This window comes from Carcharhinus amblyrhynchos, chromosome 8 (genome assembly GCF_965287045.1).
Source record: "Carcharhinus amblyrhynchos chromosome 8, sCarAmb.v2.hapA, whole genome shotgun sequence".
Lineage (NCBI taxonomy): Eukaryota > Metazoa > Chordata > Chondrichthyes > Carcharhiniformes > Carcharhinidae > Carcharhinus > Carcharhinus amblyrhynchos.
The window spans coordinates 125,207,996-125,220,872 of record NC_137331.1 but is presented as its reverse complement, the minus strand read 5'-3'; the positions used below and the strand labels follow the sequence as shown (position 1 = coordinate 125,220,872).

Genomic DNA, 12,877 nt, shown 5'->3' with positions numbered 1-12,877 from the left:
ACGACCTGAAGATCAGAGCCAGAGGCTCTGCAATCACCTCTCTTGCCTCCCAGAGAATCCTAGGGTAAATCCCGTCCGGCCCAGGGGACTTACCTATTTTCAAACCCTCAAGAATATCCAGCACATCCCCCTTATCAACTGCAATACTGTCTATTTTACACCCCTGTAACCCAGTGTTCTCCTCAGCTACATTTATGTCCCCCTGCGTGAACACCGAAGAGAAATATTGGTTCAATGCCTCTCCAATCTCTTCTGGTTCCACACACAACTTCCCTCTGCTGTCTGTAACTGGCCCTAATCTTGCCCTAACCAACCTTCTGTTCTTAACATACCTATAGAACGCCTTCGGATTCTCCTTAATCCTATCAGCCAAAGTCTTCTCATGTCCTCTTTTAGCCCTTCTTAACTCACTCTTCAACTCCCTCCCAGCCAATCTAAAGCTTTCAAGTGCACTACCTGAGCCCTTAAGTCTCATCCGAACATAAGCCTCCTTTTTCTTTTTAACCAACGAATCAACTTTTTTAGTGCACCACGGTTCCCTAGCCCTACCAAATCCTCCTTGCCTGACAGGGACATACCTATCACGGACTCGCAGTAGCTGCTCCTTGAAAAAACTCCACATTTTGGACGTTCCCAGTCCCTGTAGTCTCCTAGTCCAACCTATGCTTCCTAATTCTCTCCTAATAGCCTCATAATTACCCTTCCCCCAGCTAAAACTACTGACCCGAGGTTCATGCCTATCCCTTTCCATCACTAAGGTGAACGTAAGCGAATTGTGGTCACTATCACCAAAATGCACACCAACTTCCAAGTCTAGCACCTGGTCTGGCTCATTTCCCAGCACCAAATCCAATATAGCCTCACCTTTAGTTGGCCTATCTACATACTGAGTCAAAAAACCTTCCTGCACGCTTTGTACAAAAACTGACCCCTCTAATGAGCTAGAGCTATAGGGTGTTGGTGAGGTCATATCTGGAGTATTGTGTGCAGTTTTGGCACCCTTATCTGAGAAAGAAGTACAACGAAGGTTTACCAGGCTGATTCCAAGGATGACTGGTCTGTCATATGAGGAGACTCTAAGTCGATCAGGATTATGTTCATTGGCGTTTAGAAGAGTGAGAGGGGGGTCTCATAAAATTCTAACAGGGTTAGCAGAAAGAATGTTCCCAACGGTGGAGGAGTCCAGAACCAAGGATCTAGTTTGAGGATAAGAGAACGTCTTAGAACAGAGGAGAAATTTCTCCAGAGGGTGGTGAATGTGTGGAATTCACAACCACAGAAAATAGTTGAGACCAAAACATAGTCTGATTTCAAGAAGAAATTAGATATCGCTCTCGCGGCTAAGGAGAGCGAGGGATATGAGGAAAAGGAGGGGAGATATGGAATTTGATGGTCACCTGTGAACAAAAAGAATGGCAGAACAGACTCAAAGGGCCAAATGGCCTACTCCTGCTTCTAGTTTCTATTTAATACATACTTGTGTCCAAATTCCTGTTAATTTGGGTTAGACCATTCACAACATAAGACAGTAAGATGTAGGAGTAGAAGTAGGCCATTTGGCCCATTAGGTCTTCTGCACCATTCCATAAGATCATGACTGATCTGATCATCCTCAACTCCACTTTGCCACCTCATCGCATACTACTGAAAAATCTCTATCACTGTCTTGACCATACAGAATGGCCCAGTCTCTACAGCCTTCTAGTAAAGAGTTCCACATATTCACTGCCCTCAGAAGAAATTCCTCCTCATCTGTCTTAAATGGGCAACCCCTTTAGATAGATAATGCCCTCTGGTCCTTGACTCTCCCAAATGGGGAAACAGCTTCTCAGCACGTATTCTGTCAAGCCCTGCAAATCCTAAGTGCCTGTATAAATGGCCTCTCACCGTCAAGGCCCTGCTTCATATCCCTCACTCGCTATTTACACTAACTGGAGAATCGCAATCAGTTCTAACATGAAACCAGGTTGTATCACTCATCATAGATGGTGAGTGAGCGTTGACTAATATTGTCTCCAACTAGTATAACCCTGTATGCTTGTTTATAAAAGTTGAGTGCTACTTTTGTGTCTCACCTGACATTCTTTGAAAGATGGAGATTATTGAATTCGACAGAAAGGATGTTTGACAAACATCTGTTTTGAGATAAATTTGATGGAAGCTGAGCATGTTGAACAATGACAAGCACCCCTTGTCTCAGTATTACTGCAGACTGCATTCAGGGAACAGGCTCCAATCCCTCAGCTGCAAATTACAAATCATGCTGCCTCACAGCACCAGGGATCCAGGTTCAATTTCTGCCTTGGATCAGTGTGGTTGTGGAGTCTGCACATCCTCCCACACTCCAAAGATATGCAGGTTAGATGGATTGACCACGCTAAATTGTCCCCTTGGTGTCAGGGGAACTAGCTAAGGTAAATGCATGGGGTTATGGGAATAGGGCCTGGCTAGTGCAGACTTGATGGGCTGAACAGCCTCCTCCTGCCCTGTAGGGATTCTATAATTCCCCCCTTTTGTTGAGAACTTCTCTAAAAACTTTCAACAGGAGATTGAGGTAAAAATGAGGAAATGCACTCCACATGGACCTAATGGGTTGATAAGAATATTTAAATACATTTTAACAAAACTTAGATACCTGACTGGTTACCTTTTAATTTTTAAGCAAGCAATTTACTCAAAACAATGCCTTTATGGATATAAAGCAGATTGAATTATTAGTTTGCTACATATGGTTGTTTTGTGTACACAGTCCTCAATTGTTTCTATGTTGTCCGAGATGGTGTTGGAAGCAGGACTGAAAAAAAGACACTTGCTATGTTTATATTGCTGTTGGAATGTTTTGGTACAAAAGGAACTACCATCCCATGGAAATATCACTTGTAAATGTGGCTACAAACTCAGCTCATTCTGATTTCTGTATTTGCAATTTTGGTGTTTGTAATTTGAAAGCCAAATATTTACATAAGAACATAAGAAATAGGAGCAGGAGTAGGCCATCTAGCCCTTCGAGCCTGCCCCGCCATTCAATAAGATCATGGCTGATCTGTCGTGGCTCAGTTCCACTTTCCCGCCCTCTCCCCATAACCCTTAATCCCCTCTCTTATCAAGAACCCATCAACCCGCTTCTTAAAAATATTTAGCGAGGCAGCCTCCACCACTTCAACGGGCAGAGAATTCCAGAGATTCACCACCCTTTGAGTGAAGAAGTTCCTCCTCCACTCCGTTCTAAACCGCCTCCCCCTTATCTTGAGGCTGTGCCCCCGAGTCCTACTGTCTTTTTTGAGCGGGAAGAGTCTCTCCACCTCTATCCTATCCATCCCATTCATCATCTTATACGTCTCAATGAGATCTCCCCTCATTCTTCTAAACTCTAACGAGTACAAGCCTAGTTTATTCAGCCTCTCCTCATAGCTCAATCCCCTCAACTCCGGTATCAGCCTAGTAAACCTCCTCTGCACTCCCTCCAGGGCTAAAATATCCTTGCGCAGGTGCGGCGCCCAAAACTGCACACAGTACTCCAGCTGCGGCCTCACCAATGCCCTATACAGCTGCAGCAAGACCTCCCTACTTTTATATTCAATCCCCCTCGCTATGAAGGCCAGCATCCCATTCGCCTTCCTGACCACCTGCTGCACTTACCTGGATAAAATAGGTAAAGACAGACTAATTTTACCTGATGCAATATACAAGGGACTCAAGTTAAGGTTTGGGAAGAGATGCAGGGGAAATTAGAGGAGGGAGTGATGACCTGGAACCTGGTAGAAGCAGAGATGATTAAAGGAAATTGGGTCAGCACTGGAAGATAATAAACTTTCAGGGAGTAAGGGGGAATGTGACTAATGGGAGCCAGCATTGACTCAGTGGGCCCAATGGCCTCTTCATACTGCTGAGCTTTCAAACAGCACGTCTCTCCACGTCATAGATCCTTTTAACTTCCAGGTGGGGATTGACTTGATGTTTGGTGACATGAGAGCAACAGAACAAAGGCCTAGATTTTTGTGCTCAAATCCTGCATTGGTGCAGGATCTCAACCTTAAATTCAATTGAGTAAGACCAAAAGATTAATCAGTATCATTGTGGAATTTCATTTTCCCCACCTCATTCAATATAGCCAACACAATGTTCTAAACACTGATTTTTTATGCCTACATGCAGGGGCAAAGTAAGATTGCTTCAGCATTTGTTACCCTCAGAACCACAGAAAATTTACAGCTCAGAAACAGGCTTTTTGGCCCTTGTCTGTGCTGAACCATTTTTTGCCTAGTCCCACTGACCTGCACTTGGACCAATAGAACCATAAGAAAATTTACAGCTCAGAAACAGGCCTCACTGGTTAATGTGAAATTTAAAGTTTGTCATAAGTAGGCTTACATTAACACTACAATGAAGTCCCCACACTCCAGCTCCTGTTCAGGTACATTGCAATGACAGTGATTAGCACTGCTGTCTCAGCACCGGAGACCTGGGTTCAATTCTCAGCTTGGGTCACTGACATTCTTTGCACATTCTCCCTGTGTCTGCATGGGTTTCCACCAAGTGCTCCAGTTCCCTTCCAGTCACAAAGACATGCTGGTTAGGTGCACTGACCAGAACAGGCACTCAAGTGTGGTAAAACGAGAGGGAACTTCACAATAACTTCTTTGCAGTGTTAATGTAAAACTATTTGCAGCTAATAAATAAACTTCACTTTTACCAAAGGAGAATTTAGCATGGTCACTGCACCTAACCCAACACATCTTTCAGACTGAGAGGAAAACCATGTAGACATTGAAATCTCCAGTGACCCTAAGCAGGAATAAACCCAGGTCCCTGGCACTGAGGCAGCAGTGCATTTCAAACAGGCATCTGTGATCAATCCATTTATATAGATGATCTGGAGGAGGGAACCGAGTGTACGGTGTTGAAATTTGCTGATGACACCAAGATTGGTGGAACGGCAAATTGCACGGAGGGTGTGGAGAGTCTGCAGAAGGATCTAGATAGGCTGGGCGAATGGGCCAGGAACTGGCAAATGGAATTTAATGTTGGAAAGTGCGAGGTGGTCCACTTTGGTAGGAATAATGGTAGGAAGGACTATTACTTACGTGGCAAAAAACTGCAGCAGGTGACAGTGCAGAGGGACCTCAGGGTCCCTGTGCATGAGTCGCAAAAACCCAGCCTGCAGGTGGTCAGGAAGGCAAATGGGATGCTGGCCTTCATAGCGAGGGGGATTGAATATAAAAGTAGGGAGGTCTTGCTGCAGCTGTATAGGGCATTGGTGAGGCCGCAGCTGGAGTACTGTGTGCAGTTTTGATCGCCGCACTTACGCAAGGATATTTTGGCCTTGGAGGGAGTGCAGAGGAGGTTTACTAGGCTGATGCCGGAGTTGAGCTATGAGGAGAGGCTGAATAAACTAGGCTTGTACTCGTTAGAGTTTAGAAGAATGAGGGGAGATCTCATTGAGACATACAAGATGAGTGGGATGGATAGGATAGAGGTGGAGAGACTCTTCCCGCTCAGAAAGGACAGTAGGACTAGGGGGCACAGCCTCAAGATAAAGGGGGGGGCGGTTTAGAACAGAGTTGAGGAGGAACTTCTTCACTCAAAGGGTGGTGAATCTCTGGAATTCTCTGCCCATTGAAGTGGTGGAGACTGCCTTGCCAAATATATTTAAGACACGGGTTGATAGGTTTTTGATAAGCGATGGGATTAAGGGTTATGGGGAGAGGGCGGGAATGTGGAACTGAGCCACGACAGATCAGCCATGATCTTATTGAATGGCGGGGCAGGCTTGAAGGCCTACTCCTGCTCCTATTTCTTATGTTCTATGTTCTCAATCCAAGGAGACATTGACAGGCATGATTTCAGAGCTTTGCTTGAAAAGAAATGACCAAAACATTAGGCAATAGAAGATTTTTATTTTTGTTTGAATTAAGTAGCAAATACATTACAATTTAAACCTTCAGCTGTGGCATCTAGGACATTGAGAAATTTGCCTGTTCATGAGCCTCCTTTAAAATACTGTCCCTCAGTAAATTTCAGAAAACAATGATATGTTCTCCATTACTCAGCTCAAAGGTTCCTCTTCATTAGACTTTTTACAAAAGCTGAAAAAGGAGATTTGGAAAGGAATAAATCACTGGCCAAAATTTGAGGATGTGTGAAAAGCGGAGTCGATGGTTTTATTACAGGTGAATTAGCCCCAGGCAACTACAGAATCCCACAGCAAGTTAGAAACACTTGCGATGGACTATGGAGGGGCCAGACTCATCATACTCCTGCTTACTGATCCACATTTGCTGGAAGGTGGAGAGTGAAGCCAAGATGGAGCCTCCAATCCACACTGAATACTTCCTCTCAGGTGGAGCAATGATCTTTATCTTCATTGTGCTCGGAGCCAAGGCTGTGATTTCCTTCTGCATCCGATCAGCAACACCTGGGAACATGGTGGTTCCACCAGACAAGACAGTGTTGGCATACAAATCCTTCCTGATATCTACATCACATTTCATGATGCTATTGTAACAGGTCTCATGGATGCCTTGAGATTCCATCCCAAGGAAGGATGGTTGGAAAAGGGCTTCTGGGCACCTGAAACGCTCATTACCAATGGTAATGACTTGGCCATCAGGGAGCTCATAGCTTTTCTCCAAGGCTGAAGAGGAGCTGGCTGTCTGCATTTCAGATTCAAAATCTAGGGCCACGTAGGCAAGTTTCTCCTTGATGTCACGTACAATCTCCCTCTCGGCCGTGGTAGTGAAGGAGTAGCCACGCTCGGTCAGGATCTTCATTGCATAGTCAGTGAGATCCCGGCCAGCCAGGTCTAACCTCAGGATGGCATGAGGCAAGGCATACCCTTCATAGATTGGCACGGTGTGGGAAACACCATCACCAGAATCTAACACAATGCCAGTTGTACGGCCAGAGGCGTACAAGGACAGCACAGCCTGAATGGCAACGTACATGGCTGGAGTGTTGAAGGTCTCAAACATGATCTGGGTCATCTTCTCCCGGTTGGCTTTGGGGTTGAGAGGTGCCTCCGTGAGGAGAACAGGATGCTCCTCTGGGGCCACTCGCAGTTCATTATAGAAGGTGTGGTGCCAGATCTTCTCCATGTCATCCCAGTTGGTCACAATGCCATGCTCAATTGGGTACTTCAGGGTCAGGATGCCTCTCTTGCTCTGAGCTTCATCACCAACATAACTGTCTTTCTGACCCATTCCAACCATCACTCCCTAGAATGGAGAATAAAAAAGATTTAAATCACAAACCACAGGCAAAGACTGAGACTAAAGATGGTCAGGGATTTCCTATTGACTGATTGGGTTTTGTACCAGCAGCTGAGCATGCTCAGATGAGGAGGCCTCAGAACAGTGAATCATTATGAAAACATGGAATCCATTTTTATCAAAGATTACAACAGTAACTACACTTCAAACTTATCAAATAGTTGTAATATGCATTAGGACATCCTAGGGATTACCACTGACCAGAAATGGTGCAGGACTAGCCCTAGTGTCTATAAGAGCAGGTCAGAGACTAGGAATCCTGGGAGTAAAGCATACCCTGGCTCTAAAGCCTGCCCACTATCTACAAGACACAAGCCAGCAGTGTAATAAATACTCTCCACTTGTCTGGATGAGTGCAGCCCCAACAATACTCCAATCTCAACACCTTCCAGGACAAAGCAGCCCACTTCATTCAAACCCCACCCACAAACATCCATTCCTGCCACCATCCAAACAGTGGCAGCAACACATCAAGGAGCTTTCAACAGCACCTTCCAAATACACAACCGTTATGATGATAGACAGCAGGCATATGGAATCACCTTCAAACCATTCCTTCACTGTCCCTGGGTCAAAATCATAGAATTGCCTCCCTGACAGCAGGTGCATGTACCTACACCACAGGAACTGCAGTGGTTCAAGTAGGCAGCTCACCACTACCTTCTGAAAGTTAATAATGCTGGCCTAGCCAGCAATACCCACATCATGAAGGAAACTATTCCTGTGCTTTCTTTGAGAACTGCATTCTAGAGACTATTTTACCTTTAATGCTGTTTGAAGCAAATGTGGAAATGATAACAAGAAAGGTGGCAGCCCAAGTTGTTTGGTATTGAATATTGATGAGGAAATAGGATGGATTTAATTGATCAGGACAGATCTGTTGATGGGTCATTTGAATCATACCTGGAGAAGTATCTTATGCTCACCAATGCCAAAATCAAATGTGAAACTTGGGGGTCTAGACAAACATTACAAACACCTTGGAGTTTCTTGCCTGGGTCTTAACACCACATGGATATACTTGAGCAATCACAGATTCCAGACTATCGCAGTTTGTTCTTCTCAGCCTTTTTGATAGAACAAGTCAATGATCAGAAACCTAATCCAGGACCTGAACACATGTTTGAACAGAGTTCAGTGGTGTACTGACCATCTGAAGGGCAGGAAAGGGGAAATAACGAGGAGATGCTCAGATCAATTTCAATCTGATGGAAGATTACTTGGCATTGCACAAGCTTTTTCCAACATCTTGCCCCCAAAGAGGAGTTGGCTAATGGTGTCTCTGGATCAGGACTGCAAACAGCCTTCTCTCTCTCTCTCAATACTGCAGCCAAATGAACCAAACTTAGAATACTGTAACAAACACCTTAATTCATCAGCAGTGAAAAAGCACACAACACAAGGTGGATGCAATGAGCTATCACAAACTTAGCAACACGACTGATATCATTGTAAACCTGATCAAATCAAGGTTAATGAAACTGGAAATTCTGAGAGATTGGATTGTAGGGCTGCGGTGGGGGAAGACCTTGAGGTATTGCTGCAATTCAACAAGGACTGGATGGTCCAGGGTAAATACAGAAGCCGTTTCCTCTATTGGCTTTGTGTGGCCAGTGGAGGGGCAGGGGCAAAAGGGAGGAGATCTGGCGAGCCCCTGAAAAACTACTGATGTTGCAGTGGGGATGGGGGCAATTGGGAATTTCATGAAATCAATACATTTTGTTGTACAAGGGTGGTATAAAACAAGTTAATTGGATTTAAGATACAACTCAGCCATGATCTAAAGAAGAGGTTCAAGGGGCTGAATACCTTTCTCCTATTCCTAATCTAGCACGTACATCAATCTGGTAATTACAGGGTTAAAACAAACTGGAGATTAGAGAGTGTACAGAATCAGATGAAGAATTCTGGGGGAGGAGAAAACTCATGGGCGGAACTACAGCTACAGCAGCTGCCCAGGTATAGCCTGACCCATCCCATACAGTTTAACTCAGTCCTCACCACAAAGCTCAATTTTACTGCCTCCGATTCAAATCTACTAAAAATCAGAATACTCCATCATATCAAGACAGCACTGCTGAGTTTGTCCTTTTAGGTTCTTATTTAATAACATTCTGAAAGCTACAGTTAAATTGATTGAGGCATACAAGATGATCAAAGGATAGGATAGGGTGGACAGTGAGAGCCTTTTACTGCAGATGGTGATGGCTAACATGAGGGGACATAGCTTTAAATTGAGGGGTGGTAATTATAGGACAGATGTCAGAGGTAGGTTCGTCACTCAGAGGGTAGTAAGGGCATGGAATGCCCTGCTTGCAGATGTGGACTCGCCAACTTTAAGGGCATTCAAATGGTCAGTGGATAGGCATATGGATAACATTGCAATAGTTTAGGTTAGAGGGTCATTAGATTGTTGCGCCGATCAGTGGAACCATCGAGAGCCAAAGGGCCTGTACTGCACTGTAATGTTCTACATTCTAAATCCATGTCTGCCAATCAGGCAGTAAAATCACTAATTTGATTCTTTAAAACAATCCAGCCTCATATCAATCAACTAACCCTTCATACCATTAATTACCCCACAACCATGGGAAACAATCTGTTAAATCCAATTCAAAACCCTTCAATGATCAACAGGTACCAGAGCAAATAAGGGTCACACTCAACCCCAACTGCAACAACAGGAACCAAATGTTCAAAATAAATTAGAACATTGAACAGTGAATAATACCAGTGTCACAACTGTATGGAAAGATCATATCAAGTTGCACTCTGCGTAGGCAACTTAGAAACCTTCACACCACCTATAGGGCTCAGTTTAAAACGTCTGAAATGTTTCTGACTATATTAAAGCACCTCAGGAGTGCAGCATAGTGGACGCAGTAAACCTGAATACTATTGCAGCACGGTGGTCATTTTGAAATGTTAAGGATATTTTATAAATCAAATCTATTTGGATAATTTAAAAAGCTAAAAATAAATTAAAGCCACAAAGTCAGGTCACTGTTTAAAAATTACGGATTATTTATTTAAAAACAGATGGAGAATTCTTTTCTCGGAGGGTGGTGAGTCTCAAACTCACTTCCTCAAAAGGTAGTGGAAGCACAGCCTTTGAATATTTTTACAGCAGAGCAAGATCGATTAACAAAGGGGTGAAAGATTATCAGGGGAGGTAGGAATGAGGTTTGAAGGTACAAATCAGATCAGCCACGATCTTATGGAAAAGCAAAGCAGACTCGAGGGATCAAGTGACTTGTTGCTGTTCTTTATTCTTATGTTTGCACGAAGGGGAAAAAAAAGCACAAACCACAAACTGTTCAAAAGAGGAAGCTGAAACAGGACAGCATTTCAGTTACCAGAAGGATCAACACCGACACCCAGATCCCTTCCAACAGAAAGAACAGGATTGAACAACCTTCCAAATAGTTTTAGGGCTCACCTGGTGACGGGGCCGTCCCACAATGGAGGGGAACACAGCCCTGGGGGCATCATCTCCTGCAAAGCCAGCCTTACACATCCCAGATCCATTGTCAACCACCAGAGCTGCAATCTCATCATCAGCCATGGTTTAAAATCTACAGGAGCTGACTGAACAACAAAAGGGAAAAAAATATTAATGCAGACACAATAGCACAGATCCAAACACCTTTCAAACACTACTCATTAAATAAGAGACAATCATTACTCTACCGCCTGGAAATTTTCTGTCTGAAAAAACCTACCCAGCTCTAATTCCAGAACCACAACTAAAAAGTTAGAGCTCAAAAGCTGAACGCTTCCCCTGCCACACCTTGTTTGCTGAACAGCACCTACCGTCTCTCACAATATCCTGTCTTTACTTGTTCCACAAGCCAGCAGCGAGATCCTCGCTCTGTCTGCTTGCTGCCTTTATTGGTTTGGGCCCCTCCCAATCTCATCATTAAATAAACAGCCAGTAAGATACAAGGGGAGGAACTAAGAACAACCAGTAAAATCTGCCTCACTCTCAGATTTGTGGCTTCAAATTTTACCCCATGACTTCAGAACATTGCTAGCACAAATAGTGCTACACTGTCAGAGGGTCAGTGCCGAGAGAGCGCCGCACTGTCAGAGGGTCAGTGCCGAGGGAGCGCCGCACTGTCAGAGGGTCAGTGCCGAGGGAGCGCCGCACTGTCAGAGGGTCAGTGCCGAGGGAGCGCCGCACTGTCAGAGGGTCAGTGCCGAGGGAGCGCCGCACTGTCAGAGGGTCAGTGCCGAGGGAGCGCCGCACTGTCAGAGGGTCAGTGCCGAGGGAGCGCCGCACTGTCAGAGGGTCAGTGCCGAGGGAGCGCCGCACTGTCAGAGGGTCAGTGCCGAGGGAGCGCCGCACTGTCAGAGGGTCAGTGCCGAGGGAGCGCCGCACTGTCAGAGGGTCAGTGCCGAGGGAGCGCCGCACTGTCAGAAATCTTTGTCTCTTCACTGGACACAGGTGAGGTCCCAGAGGATTGGAGGATAGCAAATCCCATTACTTAAGAATGGTAGCAAGGATAACCCAGGTAATTTTAGACTGGTGAGCTTGACATCCGTGGTAGGGAAATTGTCAGAGAGGATTCTTAGAGATAGGATGTATGCACATTTAGAACAGAATATCTCATTAGCGGTAGACAACATGGTTTTTTAAGAGGGAGGTCATGCTTCACAAATTTGGTTGAGTTATTTGAGGAGGTGACAAGAACGATTGACAAAGGCAGGGCCGTGGATGTCGTCTATATGGATTTTAGTAAAGCGTTTGACAAAGTCCCTCATGGCAGGTTGGTGCAAATGGTTAAATCTCACGGGATAAAAGGAGAGCTAGCTAGATGGGTGAAGAACTGGCTTGGCCGTAGAAGACAGAGGGTAGCAGTGGAAGGGTCTTTTTCCAGCTGGAGGTCTGTGACTAGTGGTGTTCTGCAGGGCTCTGTACTGGGACCTCTGCTGTTTGTGATATATACAAATGATTTGGAAGAAGGTGTAACTGGTGTGATCAGTAAGTTTACGGATGACACAAAGATGGCTGGACTTGTGGATAGCGATGAACATCGTCAGAGAATACAGCAGGATATAGATAGGCTGAAAAATTGGGCAGAGAAATGGCAGATGGAATTTGATAAATGCGATAAATGCAAAGTGATGCATTTTGGTAGATTTAATGCAGCGGGGGAGCTATACAATAAATGGCAGAACCATCAGGAGTACAGACACGTGGAGGGACCTGTGTGTGCAGGTCCACAGATCCTTAAAGGTGGCAACACAGGTGGAGAAAGTGGTGAAGAAGGCATATGGCATGCTTGCCTTTATTGGATGGGGCATAGAGTATAAAAGTTGGCATATGATGTTACAGTTATATAGAATGTTGGTTAGGCCACATTTGGAATACTGCGTCCAATTCTGGTCGCCACACTACCAGAAGGACGTGGAGGCTTTGGAGAGGGTGCAGAAAAGATTTACCAGGATGTTGCCTGGTATGGAGGGCATTAGCTATGAGGAGAGGTTGGAGAAACTTAGTTTGTTCTCATTGGAGCGACAGAGGTTGAGGGGCGACCGGATGGAAGTCTACAAGATTAGGAGAGGCATAAGAAATAGGAGGAAGAGTAGGCTATCAAGCCCCTTGA

General features: G+C 44.9%; 1 protein-coding gene across 1 annotated transcript; it reads right to left on the bottom strand.

Annotated features, from left to right (window-relative positions):
• Nucleotides 1-5,877: 5,877 nt before the first annotated feature.
• On the bottom strand, nucleotides 5,878-11,177 carry LOC145346898 (actin-3). Its single transcript, XM_080194771.1, has 3 exons — nucleotides 11,082-11,177; nucleotides 10,708-10,856; nucleotides 5,878-7,214 (listed from the first exon to the last, which is right to left on the bottom strand). Exons 2-3 carry the CDS (start codon nucleotides 10,831-10,833, stop codon nucleotides 6,210-6,212), a joined length of 1,131 nt encoding a protein of 376 aa, XP_080050897.1. The 5' UTR covers nucleotides 10,834-10,856; nucleotides 11,082-11,177; the 3' UTR covers nucleotides 5,878-6,209.
• Between the last annotated feature and the right edge of the window lie 1,700 nt (nucleotides 11,178-12,877).